The following is a 21,869-nucleotide window of genomic DNA, read 5'->3' as shown; positions in this document are numbered from 1 at the left end:
GGTACTTAACTCACTATAACCGATTCGTGATTTCAGAATATGATCGGTAGCTTGGAATACTTGTTCTAGGGAACCTTGTTCTGGTGCTGAATGATGGAAAGTAGACTTGGGTTCTAGACGTAAATGGCGATCTGGAAATCTAGGTTTTCCTACATACGCTATTCTGGCAGTATTCTCATCGTCTTCCTCTTCAGGATCAGAGGTACTTTCTTTCTCGCTTACTTGTGCTGCTTTACGCTGTTCGTGTATCTTTATTATCTCTCTACGGATTTTCTTGTACATACTTTCCATGGCACCAATAGTATTGTGCTTTCCTTCGGCTATATTATCACTCCACTTTGTTAGAGTTTTCATTTCTTCCGGGTCTTTAGACGGGTAATCTTGTTCTCTTATTAGACAGTTAATTAAGAACTTCAATATCATGCGCTGAATCTCGGCTTTCCTTTGAGACATGGCATCACTAATACTTTGTGGGTCATCCCCTGTACGGATGAAACGATATATCCTGTCTAGGTCTTCTTTCATATTCGGCAGGGTGACTAGATACTCGGTCACTCTCCTTACGCGTACGGAATATAAAACCATATTAAACTCGCCTGGAACTGGGTCATAGACACATTCGCCAAGGGTTTGCCTGATTTCTGCAACAGACTTATTACTCTTGGGAGTACGCTGTGATGCTTGAGCATGTAATTCGAGTGCTGATAAACGCTTGTATGGCGGCGGGGTTTGAGGAAGACCTCCTCCTGCGGCCCCTAAACTAGAATCATCAACTGATGCTTTTCGTCCTGGCAGGGTCGGTAATTGTAACGTGGGCTGGACTTGTATGGCGGGCTGACCTGGGGGGGCTGTTAAGGGCACCCCGGTGTCTGGAGGAGCAGGAATTACCTGATTTACAGGGACGGGCGGAGCGCGAACAGGATTTGCATATTCGGGGACTGTGTCGTCCAGATAGGACGAAATGAAAATATCAGCTGCGGTCGGTTTGTGACGTAGCTTGGTCGGAACTAATGGTGGCGGGAAATTACTGGATGCCTCCGGGGTCGCTTTTGGCAAGCCCTCGGCAAGAAGAGGATACATACCCCTATTAAGGGCATGCCTCTGTCTGTCTGACTGTTCGGCTTTGACTTGTTCACCTATCTCGATTAATTCTCTTTCTTGGGCTCGTTCTTGGGATTCTCTACTTAGTTCTGACTTTCTGATTTCTCTTTCGGTTCTTTTATGAGCTTCTTTGCGCCATAACTCGATGGCATCTTTCTGTGATTGTCTGGCTTTCTTTTTCCATAATGCCTCCTCTACTCGCATGATGCATTCGGCATCCCATGTACCCGATACGGGCCATCTATACTTTTCTTCTAACTGTTTGGTATACTCTACCCATAAATCTAGATACAATATGGCACTTATGCCATGTTTCTGATACATAAAGTGACCTGGACTGTCCCTGGGCGGGACGGGAACTGCTGCTTCCAGCAGACCCTTTCTAGTTTTTAACTGACGTAACTTGGAAAATATGGGCATGACTGAACTGTAATCTAGACACAATACAATACACAATAAACACGATACTTATTTCCCATTCATACCACGACATTAGAATACATGAAAAACATTATGAATAACAGTTCGGACAGAATACTACCTGGAAATACTGAGAACAGAACACGTGAATTTTCTCGAGAACAGAAACTGACTAGAACAGAAACTAGATGCACTGCTGAAACAGTACGAAACTTACCGGTCTCTTAAAGAGACACGTCAGGACCCGTATCCACCGAAGTGAACACTTCGTTTGTGGGACTGTGTACCACCAACCCACAGACCAGAGTCAATTAAATTGACCCTGTCTAGATACTACCTCAGTAACGGTACTCACCGGGTAGCAAGAACGGAAGGCCTCGGACTGGACTGGACTGCTACGACGACGAACTTCGGACTTCGGACTTCAGTTACGGGTGGACCTCCGGATACCTCGGACCTTGGACTCTTGGCTTGGGCTCTGGTCGGGACTCGCCGCGTTCCTCCACCGTCTCGTCTGGATGCTGGACCGCCTCCTCCGTCTCCTCCGTGGGCCTGAGGGATACTTGAGCAGAAATATCTGCCACTGCGCAGAAGAGTTCCGTCACGACTGCAGAGGGTCAGGGGGTCGGCGTGGCTTCACCGACGCGTGGGGAAAGGGCAAGTCCCTATTCGGGCGCCATTATGTGGTATATAAATAAATAATACCGGATCTATTTTTGAATGAATGAATGAGTAACAGATAGCTCAATAAATAAGAGTCAAGATTCGAGGTAGTAGGAGTTTTTTGCAGGTTTAATACAGCATAAGGACAGGAACAGGACAACCTGCATAGGAATAGGATGACAGGGCCCAGCAGCTGCTGGGGCTCGATCTGGGATGAGCGCGCTAACTTTTAATAACAATACATGAGCATATATACATAGCGCGAACACATAGCATTACATTGCGGTAGGCGTAGCAGTGGGTGGAGCAGAAGGCGTGACGCGTAGCAGTCGCGAAAGATAAGAGTAAAAAGAAGGTGTAACTCAGACATGTGATGCAAACGTAACAGAATATGTCATGAATGGGCGGAAACATAGGAGGGGGCTACCTAAGGAGCCGGGACCTCTAACCTGATGGTGCGCGCAAACTGGCAATGACGTGTTACGAGGAGAAGCTGGGGGCTATGAACTCTGTGCTAGGAGCAGAGACTAAAGTCTGGAGGGTCGGAGCGACATGTACCCAAACCCTATCTAGTATCTAATGTTTAGGGAACATGTTGATATAAACTAGAAGTCATGAGGGGAAAAGCTAACTGACTCTAAGACTGGAGCATGCATTTATTCTACATGTAGTGCGTGATGAAGAATATTAAATGACCATTAAATACAGTATTTCTCTTAATATGGAGCCGCATAGGCTAGACAATGACGGAAACTATTGATGCAGTTCAGTAGCTTAGGAATGCAGAGAAGGAGGACTAAACTGATAACGGGAATCATAATATAGTCTTGGCAGACTCAGAGGCAGAGCCAAGCTGCACCGGGCACTGCGAGGCAGGAAGTAAGTGAAAGGTCGAGGATACAGGTGGGGGCTGTATCGCTCCTCAGCGAGGCTTCTGGAGACAGGAGCTGAATCTAGTGTCCAGGCCCTTTTGAGGCCTGGAAACGGGGACTTTATAATGAAATAACGTGCACACTGAGAAACGTGGCAACGTAGCTTTACATAGGCCTGATATTCGTAGTATTCACGAGGACTGGAAACTGGCATACTAGAGGAGGACACAACTGTAATTGCGTCTTGAATCGGACATGGGGAATAACATATGCATATTGGTCATGCACACATAACGTATGATGGATGACACGTAGTGACACAGAACATGACAAAATTTACTTTTCCACAACCCAAGGGCTAGAAGAGAGCTAGCCTCCTGCTGGAGTCACAGGCACCTCTGACCCCCACACCAGCCTCCTGATTCCTCCCAGCGAGGATTTCTATCTGCAAGTGAGGCCCCTATGAGTTCCAGGGCCTCTAGTTCTATTACAGAGAAGAGAGTGCTGAAATCATAGCTAACGCCCGTTTGCGAGCTGCCGCAGCTGAAGAGCGTAAGAAAAATCATCGCTCTTTTGCTGCAGAGCGCTCAAAAGCCAAAGATCATCGCATCGTACACGCTTGCGGGCCACAAAGTGCTCGCTAACCCCCAAGATCATCACATCGCACTTTTGCAGGCTTTTCGAAGGCTCGCTAACCCCGGATCATCGCATCGAGATCATCGCATCACGACATCGTAAAGCGGGCGCCATGTGTCCGCTATTTTCCTCGCATCGCACCTGGATTGTCGCTCCCTCGTGGGGCGCCATTTTCTTTCAGCGCAACAAGATCGCACACGCCACAGGATCAGCGCATCATCCTCCCTTGCGGCAAGGATTCAACGCATCGCTGGCCTAGCGTGAAGAAGTCTGTCGCTTTGTCCCGCACGCACCCGCAGACCGGCGCATCATCCTCCCTTGCGGCAAGGATTCAACGCATCGCCGGCCTAGCGTGGGGAAAATCATCGCTACAGCTCGTTTGCGACATTTTGCTACAAAATCCAGGTACTTTGTAAGTAAAAGGGTCGCAGAGACTCCTGCTTTGAACTGAACCCCTATTTGAACACTTTGAACTCTTTGAACTCTTTTTCCAGCTTTTCAAGAGTACCCCCCTTTTTCAGTATTGTGGCTTTTTACCGTTATTGGTCTTGTGTTTAGTCTATATATAAAGATACTTATTTTTTATAACTACTTGTGTGGTGTCCCTTTGGAGTGTCCTTCACTGTGTTACTGTGTATGATCATAAATGCTTTACACACTGTCTCTGAGATAAGCCTAGCTGCTCGCGCTATGTTACCACAGGGTTGAGCAGGGGTTATCAAATGGTGCAGCCCCCTTACTCTGACTTAGGAAGAAGGGTCCCTACTTGGACTGTGGCCAGCCACTGCCAACTAGAGACCCCCATTTCTAACACATCTGTTGTGTTTTCTTCTCCTGTCCTGCAGGGTCGATTCCATACGGGTGCCATACAATCTCAGACCCTGAAGAGACCAGAGCGCTCGCAGCCAGTTTGTTATTTTATCCCTTTCCCTTTTTCCCCTGGGCTCGATTCCACCCAGCATGATTCCATTTCCTCTGTTGGGAGTTGCGTTCAAGGGAATTAGGGGAAATAATCTACTACCATAGTCTCTGCTGGTGACAAGAGAAAGGTTAGTGGCGTTGTTTTAATTCTTGTGCTGCTGACAACCTGACCAGATTGTCAAGCCCAAGTTTAACGCCCAGCCCGGACGATGGATACCAATGTGGTATTGACCTCGTTGTTGGAGAGCCTGGCTTCTCTACAACAGGAGGTGCAAACCTCTCGTGCAGAAATTTACAAAGGGAGATGGGCACATTGCGTAGAGAGGTCACGGGCCTCTCCCGCAGGGTTCACAGGGAGGGTTCTTATATCAGACCGGCTGCCTTACCCCCTCCTGTGCCTACTACTCAACCCCCTTCCCATGTCACCCAAGGGGGTGGGTTTTTTGCCGCAACTCCCTTCCCCCCACAACAGACACTGTTCCTACAGTTCATGTGCTCCAGAACACAGGTATTCCCTTGGCACCCCCTGAATGTTTCTATGGGGATCCAAAAACGTTTGAGACCTTCCAAAATCAATGCCGGCTTCATATCTTATGTAAACCAGCTGTGCCAAGATGAAGCAGCTAAGACTGCTTTTATGATGTCTTACATTGGAGATAATGCAGCCAGTTGGACTATCCCCCTGCTAGAAAGGAACAATCCCGTTTTGCATCATTTTACGGATTTCTGCCTAGAATGTTGGAAATTATTCGATAGGAAGACATTATCAGACCAAGAACTGCTCACCTAACGACAAGGGTCCCAACATCTGCTGACCTACATCACGACGTTTAACCAGCTAGTGGTTGAAACTAACTGGCCCTCCGAAAAGAGAATCACCCTTTTTTACCAAGGGCTAAGAGGAGAGCACAAAGACGTCTTTTCCCAAGTCATTCAGTAACCAAAGACCTGCAAAGAGCTGATCGATTTAACTGTTCAATTTGACCATTGACTCCAGGAAAGAAAAGGGGATAAGACCAGAGGAGACGCCCGATTTTTATATACGAGACCAACGAACTCAGTGGACGAACACTCCAAATCCACAGAAGGACACAAACCAATGCAAATCAGAGGGATTCAGAGTCCTCTTACCCCTGAGGAGAGGGATAAATGAAGGCAGATGAAACTGTGTCTGTACTGTGGCAAAGGAGGCCATTTCATTAGAGAATGCCGTGCTCAAACTCCTCTCCCTGGGAGAACCTCCATTCCACGAGTACAAGCAACTATGAGACAAGGAGAACCGGCGGAAAACTGAAGAGCCCGAGTCAGGATGAGGTCTCTGATTTGGGTAAACAGCACACAGTGATCTTGTCGGTACTTGCAAACACCCAAAAATCTGCCGTTGCACACCTGAACGTCAGTGTATCCCTGTGGATTACTCAAAAAGATATATTGGAAGTGGATGCCCTGCTAGACTCCGGAGCAACTAGTAATTACATCGACCAAGAATTCACCCGGAAGATCGGGATCGCTTGCGAAAAGAAAGAAACCCCTGAACTTGTGAAGGCAGTGGATGGAACTGCCCCGTCTTCTGGTGCTGTGACGTACCACACTCTTTCTCTTCTGATGAAGTTTGGCTTTGACCACCACAGTTCCGTCTCATCCTTGGAATGCTGTCTTTGACGCCACATGATCCCTTGGTCAATTGGGCGGCCCGCACAGTCACCATGGTTTCTGAATACTGCAAAGAACATTGCAAAAAAGGGGAAAAACATTACCAGGACAATGAAAAAACACCCTCTACGTATCTGGCAACAGCTTGTGTCCAAGAACGTTATTGCTGTTCCACAGTCTTGCCAGACATCTACAGCGAATATCAGCCCCTACTTGATAAACAAGAGGTGACTCGTTAACCTCCTTTAGGGTGTATGATTGTCATATCGAGTTGATGCCAGGAGCTAACATACCGTGCAGCAGAGTTTATGCCTTTACGGACCCAGAGACGCAATACTTGAAGACCTATCCTGAAGAAAACCTTGCATCCGGGTTCATCAGACACTCATCCTCACCTGCGTCCTCTCCTCTTTTCTTCATTCCGAAGAAAGATTGTGAAGAATTGAGGACTTGCATTGACTATCGAGCCATAAACCGGGAGACCATAAAAAACCGAGACCCTCTGCCAATGATACCCGTGCTTCTGGATCAATTAAAGGGTGCTCAATAATTCACAAAGTTCGACCTCAGAGGAGCATATCATTTAGTACGAGTTCAGAAGGGCGATGAGTGGAAGACTGCTTTTAGAACCAAGGTCTGCCTTTTTGAGTACAGGGTGATGCATTTTGGGCTTTGTAACACCCACGCGGGCTTTCAGTTTTTTATGGACGAAGTACTGCGTGGCTATTTGGAAACTTTCTGTGTGGTATATATCGATGATATTTTAATCCATTCACCCATACTTCAGGAACACGTGACCATGTAAAGGCAGTTTTGGATTGGCTCCAACAACATTCGTTATATGCCAAACTCGAAAAAGGCCTTTTTCATGTCCAGGAAGTAGCCTTTTTAGGTTACATCATCAATGCCCAGGGTTTTCACATGGACATGAGCAAAGTGAATGCAATCACCAAATGGAAGACCCCCCAGAAAATTACATCCATACAAAGCTTCCTCGGCTTTGCCAATTACTACCAGCGATTTATCAAGGATTCCTCAAAACTGATACATCCCATCTCCAGTTTACTACGAAAGAGCGTCCTTTTTGTGTGGGGAGAAGAGGCGGCTCAGTCTTTTCAACAATTGAAAGACAAGTTTACTCAGGCTCCCATCCTGTACCATCATGATCCGCAGCTCCCTTTTGCTCTAGAAACAGACGCCTCGCAATATGCTGTGGAGGAGTGTTGTCCCAATGACATCCCGAAACTGGACAGTTACACCCTGTAGCATATTACTCAAGGAAACTCACCCCCTGTGAAGTTAATTACACCATCTCTGACAAGGAGTTACTGGCGATCAAAAAGAGCTTGTGAAGAATGTCGACACTACCTTTTGAGAGCATTACATACTGTGCAGATCTACACGGACCATAGAATCCTGCTGTTCTTAAAAACTGCAAAATCCCTGATACCCCGTCAGTTATGATAGACCCTGTTCTTTCCGATTACGACTTCGTAATCAAGTAACGACCAGGACCACAAAACAGGAAAGCAGATGCCCTTTCCCGCATGGACGAATCGGAAAATGAGACCTCGATAAACCAACCAGAACCACCCTTTATCCTATCTGAAGTAAACCTTCCTAAGCAAACCATAGCTCTACTCTCCTCCCAGGTCTTTCTGGAGGATGTACGAGTATCTCTGGCGAACCTGGACATACAAGCCTGGATTCAAGAAGAACAAGAACATCGCTCAGAAATAGGGAATTTAGACTACCATTATCACGCACTGTATATTCCACACAAGACACTACAACAACAAGTACTGACATGGGCTCATGCCTCAGTATTGGAAGGACATATGGGAATATACAAAACTATTGCCAGTGTTGAACGTTCTTTTTGGTGGCCCGAGTTAAGAAACAACGTTAAAGACTATATCAAAAACTGTGAAATATGCGTACATGAGAAAGCCTGTCATGCTAAAACTACAGGTCTACTCCTATCCTTGCCTACTCCTCCTCAAACTTGGCATATCATATCGATGGAATTTATCGTGGAAATGCCCCCATGTGAAGAAAAGACTGTAGTATAGTTGATCATCTAACGAAGATGGGACATTTTATACCATTGAAAGGTCTACCCACATCCTCGGAGCTGGCCTTGGTTTTCCTCCAACACGTAGTCAGAGCCCATGGGATACCTAGCATTTTGATCACTGATCGGGGTACTCAATTTACATCTCGCTTTTGGAAAGCCCTCTGCAAAACCTTGGACATTGAGGCTCGACTCTCTTCTAGCTACTATCCACACACAGATGGCAAAACGGAACGTCTAAATCAGACATTGGAGCAGTATCTTCGCTATTTCACCCTGCAGAACACCCTCACATGGTCTACCTTGTTATGGATGGCAGAGTTTGCCTATAACAATGCTACTCACGCCACATTAGGCTATTCTCCTTTCTTTTGTGTCTATGGTCATCCTCCTAATATGCTCCCATTCGAATGGCCTATCCAATCACCATTACCCAGCATACACGAACATCACAATCACATCTCAGGGCTGTGATGATAGATGCCAAACATAGTCTTGCCATGGGTCAGGTTGCAAAGAAACACTTTGCAGATAGAAAAAGAACAAAAGAACCTAATTACCAAGTGGGGATAAAGTATGGCTATCCACAAAAAACCTGCATTTGAAGGGTATAAATAAGCTAAAACCGAAAAACATAGGCCCCTACAGTATTGAGGAGGTTATTAACCCTGTAGCCATGAGGTTATCACTACCTCATACATGGTCTTCCACGTGTCCCTACTCCAACCATGTCCTGCCAGCACGAGACTACCCGATAGATCTCTCCCCATAGACATAGACGGTCAGGAAGAATATGAGGTACAGGAGATCCTTGATTCCCGGTTGGTAAGGGGTCGTATTCAATACCTAGTGGATTGGAAGGGTTTTGGGGTGGAGGACAGGACGTGGGAACCTGAAGATAATCTCCATTGCCCGGAGTTGGTCGAACAATTCCATGCCATACATCCTGGTAAACCTGGACGACCGCCGAGTCGACGGACCTTGAAAGGGGATACTGTAGCGTTTACCTACCTGAAAATAGGTAGACAGGTAATTCACCTCAACCGTTATAAGCCAGCTCCCGGGCTTAAGGTAAGAAAAAGCCCAATGTACTACACTTCCCAGCAGCAGGCAGTGGGGCGAGTTCGAGGGAGGCAGTGGGCAGTCCATTCATGAGCACCTCCTCTGCCTTAGGCCGGTTCTTGACAATCGTTTTGGATTGCTAGTCAAGATGGCGGATGGTAATCCCCGCCAGATTCCAGCGTGAAGCATTTTCAGCGTTTCCAGAGTCTACAGAGGACCATTTTCTCTCACTTGCCGTGCCCGTTTTTCGGATTGTTCCCGAGGATATTTGCGGTACAGGTAACTACGGGAAGAAGCAGTGTGCTTCTTTCTCGTGCCTTCCCTTTTTCTTGTTTACTGCATATCAGAGCCGCCTGTTTCGTAAAAAGAAACGCAGGAGCGTTTTCTTTTACTTCCACGGCTCACGTTTCCTTTATTACGTTCTTACCGTGCACAGTCAGAAGACACGCCGGAGCGTGTTTCCGCAGCTCCGTAAAACATTTGGCTGTACTTTGTCGTTTGTGCCTCATCTGCCTCCCACTTCCTGATTGTTTTACAGAGAGGGCAAAACAATATTCCTGCTCGCATTACCTGCTGGTGGTGCACAGTGCTTTTGTACTATTTTGTCTGGTCTTTATTGTTTGACAAACAGGCAATCCATTTTCTAGCACAGTAGAACAATGTGTAGCTACGTATTCAGTGGCTAAAACTTCTGGTGACTTATAACTATTTTATGTTGTTTTTGTCTGACCACATTATTAATATTCACCACTCTGGAGTTATTACATGTGGTGAATTGTTTATGTATCCTAGCTGCTGCGCTTCCGTTGAGTTGGTTCAGAGGTCATTAGTTTTACTGTCGTGCATTAGAGTAAAGCTCCCATACATCTGTTGTGTTTTCTTCTCCTGTCCTGCAGGGTCGCTTCCAAACGGGTGCCATAAAATCTCCTAGACCAGACCGTGAAGAGACCAGAACGCTCTTAGCCAGTTTGTTATTTTATCCCTTTCCCTTTTTGCCCTGGGCTTGATTCCACGCAGCAGGATTCCCTTTCCTCTGTTGGGGGTTGCGTTCAAGGGAATTAGGGGGAATAATCTACTACCATCGTCTCTGCTGGTGACAAGAGAAAGGTTAGTGGCGTTGTTTTAATTCTTGTGCTGCTGACAATCTGACAAAAGCGCCGGGCTGTCGAATGAACCGGACCCCTCAGGCACCGCCCAAGCTCTCGCCGCTCTTCCGGACCCTCCGCAGTGTGCCGAAGCAGCCCGCCGCCAGGCCGAAACTGGTTTGTAAGCGATGCCGCTGCCTCCACTTCCTCCCTGGTATGTAGTGCTGTCGTGGGGTGCCCCGTCTCCAAAAACGGCACCCCCGTTCCGCTGGGATTGCTGTTAAGAGTCCGGGAGGGAGTGGAGAGCTCCGTAGAAGCATCTTAGCGCGACACCATGTTGGCCACGCCCCCATTTTATTGTTTTTAATGGCGTGAAAATGTGTAACCACTGGCAACCACTGTTTTTTTTACGTACTGAAAATCACTTGAAACCACTGGGGAAAAAAACACCAGAATTTACCAAAAATAGAAACTGAAAACAGGAAAGCCTAAGCATATTATGTACTAGTAATGGTTCAACTCCCTGGGGGATGTCTTTTTCACAGCATGGGAATAGTCACAGTAGTAATATATCTCAAGCTAAGAGGAGGAGAATTTTACAAGAAACCTCAGCCGAACACTTCGGTGTCAAATGCAATGAATAAAGTGGTCTATTCTTTTAAAATGGGGCCATTGATTATTGGCAACTCAGTTGCAACTGCCACCTCAAACCCTTTAACACCTACAGGTGAAAGTAATTCTCTGCAGCAGGTGGAAGAAAGTGTGCCAGAGAGCAATGAAAGTAAAGTATGTAATGATGGATTCCCCTTAGGAATATAGAGGTGAAAACCTTGATTGTGGTTCTGCTCAAAAGAGGGATAACTACGGTCCAATTGGCAAGACCCACTCATGGGTATACCTGGGGGCCCAAGTGAAAGAATTTTTGATATGCTGGATAACCAAGCAATTGATTATTTATACAAGTCAATAAGTCTTTATTGCGATTCTTCATCATAAAAGACAATCTAAAACAGTAATACAAAATTCATACAAGATAAAATTCATCATATACAAACTAAGAAATTGGATTTTACTTAAAACCCAGTGATACACCGGTAGATAAATATTTAAGATGTGCTAAAATTGAATTAAATGTGCCAATAGGCAATAGACTTAGACAGAACTAAAATATTTTAAAATTAAGGTCTCAGTGTAGGTTGCAGGAACTGTAGTAACTGTAGTAATGCCCAAGTACAGTTCCTACCTCGGGTAGCCATAGAGACAATCAATTAATTCGACAACTGAGCTCCACCCATTTTAATCCGAAGGACCCATGCCCAGCTCAAACATTTTGCTACACCAATTACCACTGGATTGGCGGTATCATTTTTCAGTATTCTGCTTGCAACCTGTGATGATCTTGTTCCCATTAGCATACAAACAGGTTTCAACCATACGCGCCTGGGTTGTTGGTACGTGGGGCAGATAAATAAAAAATGGTCGATTGTTTCAATGCAATCTAGACAGAATCAAGACAAGCAATACTCTAGCTTCTAAAGAATCTACCTTTCAACCCCTCAAATCAATTCCTACTGAGCTTGGATGGAGAAAGTCTTTACACCAGCCTACCCCATGACGAAACACTCTACATCATAGAGGAGGTTCTTTTTTCCACACCATGGAAATACCATACTCCCAGGAACCTTGTGATGGAGTGCATCACTCTGGCACTTACAAAAAAATTTCCAGTACGAAACCACACTGTACTTACAGAGCCATGGGACCAGCATGGGGAACCTGTTTGCTCCTAGCCTGGCTGGGCTCTATGTGCACTATCGGGAGGATCACAAAATGGTGCACCAAAGTAACCCATACCGACAGAACATAAAAACCTGCAGGCACTACAAAGACAATGTGTTAGTCATCTGGGAAGGTGACCTTCAATCCATTTAAGAATTTATGGTATGGCTGAACGCACAGAATCCGTTTCTCAAATTCACCAGCTGCGCATCACGTGAGGAGATGGTATTCCTGGATGGTATTCCTGGATCTCAACATCTACCCGGAAGGGTGGCTACTAAAGACCCCCACTCACTTTAAGCCCACATCAAAGAACTGCCTACTAAGATACAACAGTTTCCACCCACGTCACCTACGTGATAACCTCCCCTACGGCCAGTTCCTCCGCCTGAGACGGAACTGCTCCAGCCTGAGTGATTACAAGATCCAAGCAGTGGATCTCCAGAAGAAGCTGGAGAACTGTAAATATCCTCCAACGAGATTTCAAAAATCGTGAATAGACACTGGAGGACCCTTGTGTGTGGCGATCTGAATCTGGAAAAAACTATTTTTGCTCACAAGAGGGGAAGGAACCTAAAAGACATCTTGGTCCATACCCGACCAAGAACTAGCCAACCTAAGCGAACCACGGTGCAATGGGTCCAGGGACAACACCCATGTGGCAACTGTAGCAGCTGCCACATAACAAAGAAAAGTAGACAACTAAATTTCTGCAATGGAAGCGATTGGGAACAGAGGAAATTGACCAACTGTAATAGCCGGAATGTCGTGTACATGGTCACATGCCCGTGCGGCCTTGAATACATTAGCATGAGCACAAGACCAGTCAAGAACAGGATTGGAGAACACAAAAGCAACATCAGGTGTAAGAAGAACACATCTAAAATGGCGTCTCACTTTTTGTCTGAAATACACATAGTAAATAACCTGAAGTGTACAGTAATAGAACAGCTGCCGACAGAGAATGGCCTTTTTGAGAAGGAGCAACGCTAGGTGTTTCGCCTAGGGACCAATACAGCTGGACTGAACTACAACATTCCATGGAATCAATTTAGTTAGGGGTGCCTACGCCTACACTTTTCCCTATGTATCTGCCTTGGGATAAGTAGAGCAGCCATAACTGGGTTCTCTGTGGTCAGAATAGTAAGCCCACCCACTGGGGGCACTAGTATACATCACAGTGGCTCACCCTTGTGGCTTGTCTTCACCCAATACCTTCAGTCAGAGGGCAGTGCCCCCACTGTCCTTTTACTTTATTTTCTACTTCCCCGGCATCATGTGTATTAACATAAACACATTAGTGTGTTATGTACACCTACCAGCTTGTGCAGGGTCCTCCGTTTTGCACCTCTGTTTCTTTACCTCGCAGCTCTTTATGTTTCTATAACAGTGTTTTGATTGTTGTTACATGAACACATCAGAGCGCGTGTGGCTCATTTGTAGGTAAGCTAGAGTTTTTACCAATACATCTCCAAACACAGGCGCTCTCTGTGTGATGAATGCTGTGTTTATTTAAGAACCACTGAACATACGAGACTATGCGCATGCGCGCAAATCACAACAGGCGCAGGAAAGTGCTGACTCACCAGCAGATTTTTCTGTGTCAGCTTACATGGCTAATATGGCTACTCTCATAGTCAATTCAGGCAGTTTTTGCAGGTCCTCTTTCTTACAGGGCGATTTAGAGAGTGAAGATAAATGGCCATATTAATGGCAAGTAACATAGTGAAGCAAGTAACATTGCTGCGCTGTGCAGTATTACAGGGAACATATTGGGAAATAATAGTCCCTGAAGGCGGAAGTGTGAACCTCAACATCCAGTGTAAATAGTAAATCACAATCAATTGATTGGTCCTACTGGAAAAAGTACAGTTTTGTTCAATTGTTCAACATTTAAAATCTCAAAGAGAAAAACATATTACGCTTTCTTAATTAGGCATTTAAGGGTAAACTGGTGCTCCCAAATTACACAATGGCACAGCGAAAGTGAGGTAAGTGGGTATGAAGTGCGCTAGTGCAAAACAGTATATGAACAAGGATGGTGATTGATAAGGATGAAGTGGTGTTTGATACACACTCTGACACAGAGTGAGAGGGACCAATGTTGCCTTTATTACTGTATTACCCAGGTCCCATGGTTATAGGGTTACCTCTTTTTTTTCAAATGTGTTAAAGGGAAAGGGCAAGATTGCACTGTTTTCAAAAGAATACAGGGCATTCCTGCCTGGTTACATCCATGTGTGCTGCAGAATTGGGACCAGATCAGAAAAGGTATAAACGGATAATTATGCATGGTGATAGCACAGTGGAGAAGAGAGATATAGGGTGATCACAGTGTGGTGAATTGGGGCTAGGTCTAAGATGGTAGGATGGACAGAGACGCATGCTGACAGATCAGGAACCGAGGGACAAAAGCATATGGTGATAGAGCAGGGAACAAAGAAAGGGGAATTTAGGAGATTAGAGAGGAAGGGTCGCATTCAGAGGGTTCTTAGGAAGGAGAACATCCAAAGATTGGGTACATCGTGGAGTCTTGTAAAACTGGTTCAGTGGTCTAGATAAAGATTGCTATCAGCAACTCTACAGGAATTGGAAAATCATACATTCAAGTGCTAGTGGTGACAAAGTGCTAGAGAAAGCTTACCACGCACATTCAGCCCAAGCCAACTGCAAAACACAGAGATTAGATAACATAGGCAGTATGAGTCGAAACAAACAAAATGGCTTCCTACACTGTGTCATCCTGCGGTCCTCAGTGCTCTGGATCTTCTGCCCATTGTGGAACCATGTGATGGTGGGGTAGGGAAGGCCAGTGACCTGACACTCCAGGACCGCTTCTTTAGACTCAATCACATCCAGGTCATGCAGAGGCTTCAGGAAATCTGGCATAGTGAAGCGTTCCACTTCATTCTCAGGTATTTCCGGCTCCTCTGGGATGGATGGCATCTTCTCAAGTTTCGATCTACAGCAACAAAAGAAGGATCTTACATAGGCAGCTCTGTCACAAGGCAGCTTTCTTAATCAATGGGCAGTGTTTAATTCTGTCCTGGCTAGACTGTTCTTTGTATAGAGTTCTGCTTTGTGCTATGCTTTCCTGTACTGACTAATCCATCCATCTATATTTTTAAGCCATAGCAGTGAAAATAAATATGGCCATATAAGGCTTGGTTGTAGAGTGTACTAATCAACGTACATTCACATATTTGTTAATACAGTGCAAATGTAAAATTCGAATTTATCACGACAGTAATCAAAACTGACACCAGAAAAGCACTTTTTACTGTCTCAAAGACTGCATTAAACAAAGAATTAACCCTTCTTATAGTCATGGGGACTATTCAATGTGACTTTAACAAACTGCACAAATGTAACCTCTTGCATCATGGTTTTGTTCAAATACTTTTTGCTAAAACACCAACACTTGAAAAGATGCATACCATAAACCATATATGCAGGTGCAGAGAGTGTGATATGTTAAATACTACCATTATTGAGGCAGGGGAGGAGCACCATGTCTCTCACGAGCCTGCATCGCTCATTTGCCCCACTCCATGCTCAACAGTTGTAATAAATTCCCTCCCGCTATGCAATGCTTTCCCTACTGTTGCACTCACTGGGGCGGGAATAGTCATGTTTACCCTCCCGCTATCCAGCGCTTTCCCTACTGTTGCACTCTCTGGAGTGGGAATAGTCATGTTTACCCTCCCGCTATCCAACGCTTTCCTTACTGTTGCACTCACTGGAGTGGGAATAGTCATGTTTACCCTCCCGCTATCCAACGCTTTCCTTACTGTTGCACTCACTGGAGTGGGAATAGCAATTTCTACCCCTACGCTATCCAACGCTTTCCTTACTGTTGCACTCACTGGAGAGGGAATAGTCATGTTTACCCTCCCGCTATCCAACGATTTCCTTACTGTTGCACTCACTGGAGTGGGAATAGCAATTTCTACCCCTACGCTATCCAACACTTTCTCTACTGTTGCACTCACTGGAGTGGGAAAAGGAAATTTTACCCCTACGCTATCCAGCGCTTTCCCTACTGTTGCACTCTCTGGAGTGGGAATAGTAATTTTTACCCCTACGCTATCCAACGCTTTCCCTACTGTTGCTATCTCTGGAGTGGGAATAGTAATTTTTACCCTAACGCTATCCAACACTTTCTCTACTGTTGCACTCCCTGGAGTAGAAAAAGTAATTTTTACCCCTACACCATCCAACACTTTCCCAAATATTGCACTCACTGGAGTGGGAATAGTAATTTCTACCCCTACGCTATCCAACACTTTCTCTACTGTTGCACTCACTGGAGTGGGAAAAGGAAATTTTACCCCTACGCTATCCAGCGCTTTCCCTACTGTTGCACTCTCTGGAGTGGGAATAGTAATTTTTACCCCTACGCTATCCAACGCTTTCCCTACTGTTGCTATCTCTGGAGTGGGAATAGTAATTTTTACCCTAACGCTATCCAACACTTTCTCTACTGTTGCACTCTCTGGAGTAGAAAAAGTAATTTTTACCCCTACACCATCCAACACTTTCCCAACTATTGCACTCACTGGAGTGGGAATAGTAATTTTTACCCTCCCGCTATCCAACGCTTTCCCTAATGTTGCACTCACTGGAGTGGGAATAGTAATTTTTACCCTCCAGCTATCCAATGCTTTCCCTACTGTTGCACTCACTGAAGTGGGAATAGTAATTTGTACCCTCCCGCTATCCAACGCTTTCCCTATTGTTGCACTCACTGGAGTGGGAATAGTACATTTTACCCTCCTGCTATCCTACGCTAAATATATTGAATATTTTCTATTAATATTACATTAATATATATGTATTAAAAAATACAAATGCATTTTTTTTAACTTACATAAATTATTTAATACAATTAAAGTTATTTAAGTATTTTTAAGTATGTTTTAGTTAATTATATTCATTATTTCATTAATTTTACATTACTTTTAATACATTTAAAAAATTCAATATTTTGACGATATTTTTACAATATTTTGGATTCGATATTTATGTACTTACCTGTTTGTAGATAGGAATTTGATATTCTGGCATTCTATATTTTTTCCTCAATATTTTGGCAGGTCGACATTTTGCTCCTCAATATTCTGTCAGTGATCCTAGGATGACTACTAGCTTGGTCGAAGTCATGTCTCTATTGGGGTTTAGAGATGTTTGGAGGGATACTCACCCTGCTCGCAGGGAATATACCTGTTACTCCGCCACACATGGTACCTTAAGCAGGTTGGATCGAATACTGGTAACGCAACGGACAGTCACTAAGATCCAGGAGGTGGTCCATATGACAGTATTTATTTGATCATACCCTGGTTGCATGTCTATTCCAGGGTAGCGGGAGGAGCCCATGTTCCTCCTACTCCTGGAGATTCCCTTCGGACATATTACAGGACCAGGTAGGTAGGCAAACAATAGCAGAGTCCCTGATGGGCTATACTGACATGAACTCGAAGACCACTCAGAGTCATGTAAATGAGTGGGAGGCGCTGAAGGTAGTGCTCTTTGGTAACTGTGTCGGTCTGTGGATTGTGTCGCACCCTCCAGGTAAATCTTCTTTAAAAAGAGGAAGCCTTTGCAACCATACAGAGGTGGTTAGAAGGTGACAGGAGACAACAGTAAACTGAAACGGAACTATTGATGCAACTGATAGACATTAGGGACAGATTAGAGCATTACATACTGAAGTTTCGTCAACTGCTTCACTGAGAGGGAGACATTTCGGGCAGAACACTAGATTGGATCTTCTGTCGCGAGCTGCCTAGGGCCTCAGCGCTCCACTATAAGATCGCAGGCGATGTAACACGAGGACCCCCCAGTCGGAACCGTGGGCCCGAAAGCGCACCAGCGGGAACCGATGGCCCCAAGAGGCGAGCCATGGCCAACAGGAACTCCTGTATCTGGGCTGGAGTCGCTGACAGACCCGGAAAGGTTGGGTAGGCCGGCGGCAACACCACAGGCTCTGCTGGAGCCGCGGGGGCGGGACCGGCAAGGGGGAGTCAGAGAACAATGATGTTTCTTCACATTCTTGTGCTTCGCCTTACCTGACCCTCGAGTGCAAAGACTTGTATCCCGAGGAAGGTTGATGATGACTCCATGTCCTGTCCCTCGACCTCCCATGGGACCAGGACCTCGAATGGCACGGAGCCAACTGCCAGGTCTCCAGCAGCTTTCGGGACTGCTCCCGCAAATACTTCGGTGCCATGGCCCGGCAGTCAGGGCACGACTTGGGGTCGTGGTCGTGTCACAAACATGAAAAGACACACCCGGTGCGGATCCGTCACTGACATTATATAATGACTATCCTCGCAGGACTTAAAACCGGGCATCCTAACTGCACCAGGAGTCGAAGACTCGATGAAAAAATAGAGGCAAAAAGCCTCAAAAAGTCAGCCAAATAATGACTGGGGGTACCTGCTCTTCCCAAATCTGTGCTTGCTGGCGCGGAGAAAGAAAGAACTGACATCAGCACGCGTGGGCGGCGTCTAAGTAGCGCCCACAAAATCATCTCGGCGACCACGACGTCAACGACGAACGCGGAGCCGTGCATCGCCACCTACCGACGCGCAGGGGTACTGCTGACGAAAAGTTTCTGGATCCAGTCTGACGCCTGGGAGTAATTCTAAGGTAAGGAATATATCACAATGTGGATCTTTTTTGATATATAAAACATTATTCATCATTATTGCCTTCAATGTTATAAAGCATAAACAGATATAGGGCTACTTTCACATTTGTACCCAACTTCCTTTAATATAACCCATTGTTTTTTACTTGTGAAGTAGGAACCTCCTTATCTATTGAGGCCCATATGAGTATTTATAAAAAGAAGGGAAAAATCAGTATACTTTACATAACAGCTTAAAATATATTTTATAAAGAATTTTGCTGTAATTTTTTTAGAGGTGATCTTTACTCTAATCTTTTATTCAATTCTCTATTTTTGTGTTTTTGTATTATTATTTGTATATATATATATATATATGTTCCACAAAGTGATAGGGAACGCCCGCTGCCGCCAAACCAAACGGCACGTCGACACATGGACCTCCCCGTCAGGATCCAAATAATTCACCAGCACTTTCAATACTCCAAAGAAAGCAGTTGAAACCGCTTCCGTGCAAAATTAATTTAATGCCAGCTGAATAATGCTAGAAGCGTTTCGCCTGACCTGCAGGCTTGGTCACTAGCAAATCAATAAAGTTATTTGCAGTGTTTTAAACTCCTAGTGCTCGTAACTCACATGACGGACTGCACAATAGAAGTAGTCAACAGACTCGTAGTTCAGTATGTACACACTACAATTCATCAATGATAACAGTTGCTGCCTCTTATTGTTAACACTTAAAATGCCTTGGTAAGCATTACAAAATGTTGTAAAGCTTACCAAGGCATGATCGGGCATGATTGGGAAGGGTTGCTAGAAATTAAAATGCTAATAAACTTTATTACCATTTTATTGGTCAGCTCTGAGGGCATTTTTTTGCGAGGTGACGCTCCTCCGGTCCCATGGAGGAGCGGCACCTGTTCAAATCATCAGAAATGCTTAAGCGGGTTCCCCTGCTTCCTGTAATTATTCAGTGGGGCTCCCCTGGTTCTGGTGATGATTTAGTTAGGGTCCACAAAAGTCAAAAGGTTAGGAAGGAACAGTTTCTTACCTGTAACTCCAGGTCTTTCGTAGGGTTATTTCTGTGATAAGTCAAAAGCACTTGATTTATCCCGCCCACATGCTAGGATCCCAGAGCACTCCTCTAGATATATCTTCTTATGTGGGTATTTTTTGCCTTTCTTCAGGAAGGCCTGCAAAGACACTTAAGAGATAAAAAGACAATAATGCAACCTAAATACATAGGCTACACTGGCCGCATCTTCATCTTGCAGTGAAAAAAGATAGCCAGTATACTATGTTTTGTGAAATTTTTTGTGGTGTTTAACACACAGAAACTCCCCTTCACAAAACTCCTTTTATCATGATAGAGATGAAAGGAGTGGACAGAATAGCCCCAAAGGCTGCCATTATATGTCTTAAAATAAGAAGCTGTGCCTTTAAGAATCCAGAGACCTCCAGCATCCCATCATGCAAGCCAGTGGCAGTTACTTCAGTTCTTTTTGAGGGTGATGAAAAGTGAATGCATATCTATGTAATGGATCCATCTGTTTATTCCACTGGGGAGGAGAGCAGGTTGCTTATAACTTATCATGAAAATACCCCTACGACAGACCTGGAGTTACAGGTAAGAAACTGTTCCTTCTCTCGTACGGATTACCATGTATAGTCATAAGCACTTGAATAGACTAGCAAGCCTATCCCTATAAAACGCAGTGGGGAGACAGAGAAATTGACATGCAGGTTTAAGAAAATAGGTTCCGAAGAGAAGCCTGCCCTACTTGAGCATCTGCCTTGGCATCAGAGTCCAGGAAGAAGTGTTTAGTTAATGTATGAACTGACTTCCAGGTAGCAGCTTTGCAAATATCAGTGAAGGGAATATTATGATGCAAGGCCACAGTAGCTGCCTTCCCTCTGGTAGAGTCAGCTTTAGGTTTACTGGAAAGGGATTTGTTAGCTTTTTGATAACGGAGTAAAATACAGGAAACAATCCATCTTGAGATGGACTGCTTGGAAGTTGCTAGACCTGAACGGAGAGAGCCACAGTTTATAAATAACTGGTCCAATATCCGTAGATCCTTAGTTTTAGCCAGATAGAATTTTAAAACCCTTCTAACATCCAGGGAATGAAGCGATCTCTCCGCTGGAGTACACAGATGCTGGAAAAAAGTAGGTAAGGAAATAGTCTGGTTTACAAGAAAATCAGAAACCACCTTAGGGAGGAATTTCGGATGAGTTATCTTAACCACTTTATATGCATGAAACACTGTGTAAGGTTCTTGACAGCAAAGTGCCTGGATTTCGCTAACCCTGCGGTGGGAAGTAATAGCCACAAGGAAAGCTGTTTTTCAAAGACAGATGCTGAAGAGTCGCCTTATGCATGGGTTCAAAAGGCTCCTGTATGTGCAGGGAACGGACCACATTAAGCTCCCAAGGGGAAGAAGGACTTTTAATGGGAGGAAAAAGCTTCTTTAAACCTTCCAAGAAAACGTTCATGACAGGAATTCTGAAAAATGATGTTTGTGAAGGGCAATTCCTGTAGGCAGTAAGGGCTGCCAAGTGAACCCTAATGAAAGAAAATTGAAGGCCAGATTGTGCTAGATTAAGCAAATATGGAAGGATGACATCTTTCCTGGCAAGAGATAGGGTCCTCATTCTTCGATGAGCACCAAATACAGAATCTATTCCATTTATGAGCATAAACGGAACGTGTGGCTGGCCGCTTAGCTTACTTGAGTATGTCCATGCAGTTCTGAGGTAAGTTCAAGTGTCCATACTGCACTAGCTCAGGAACTATGCTGCCAGATTCAAAGAGGAGAGGTTGGGGTGCACCATCTGTCCTCTGAATTTCGTTAGTAGGCCTGATATGCATGGAAGCCTGAGATGTGGACGGATAGACCGGTGAACGAGATCTGTGAACAACTACTGACAGGGCCACTCCGCAGGCTATGAGTATCATCTTGGCCCGT

General features: G+C 45.0%; 1 protein-coding gene across 4 annotated transcripts in view; it reads right to left on the bottom strand.

Moving 5' to 3' along the window:
• SPEG (striated muscle enriched protein kinase) overlaps positions 1 to 21,869 on the bottom strand; it is a 1,484,310-nt gene that overhangs the window by 564,817 nt on the left and 897,624 nt on the right. For all 4 annotated transcript variants that reach the window (XM_078679189.1, XM_078679190.1, XM_078679187.1 and 1 more), the window contains exon 13: positions 14,999 to 15,228. In XM_078679189.1, coding sequence (XP_078535315.1) covers positions 14,999 to 15,228 — 230 coding nt within the window. The remainder of the gene's footprint in view (positions 1 to 14,998; positions 15,229 to 21,869) is intronic.

The sequence above is a fragment of the Lissotriton helveticus genome, chromosome 3_1 (genome assembly GCF_964261635.1).
Source record: "Lissotriton helveticus chromosome 3_1, aLisHel1.1, whole genome shotgun sequence".
NCBI classification, from domain to species: Eukaryota; Metazoa; Chordata; class Amphibia; order Caudata; family Salamandridae; genus Lissotriton; species Lissotriton helveticus.
This window is presented reverse-complemented; position numbering and strand designations above follow the sequence as displayed.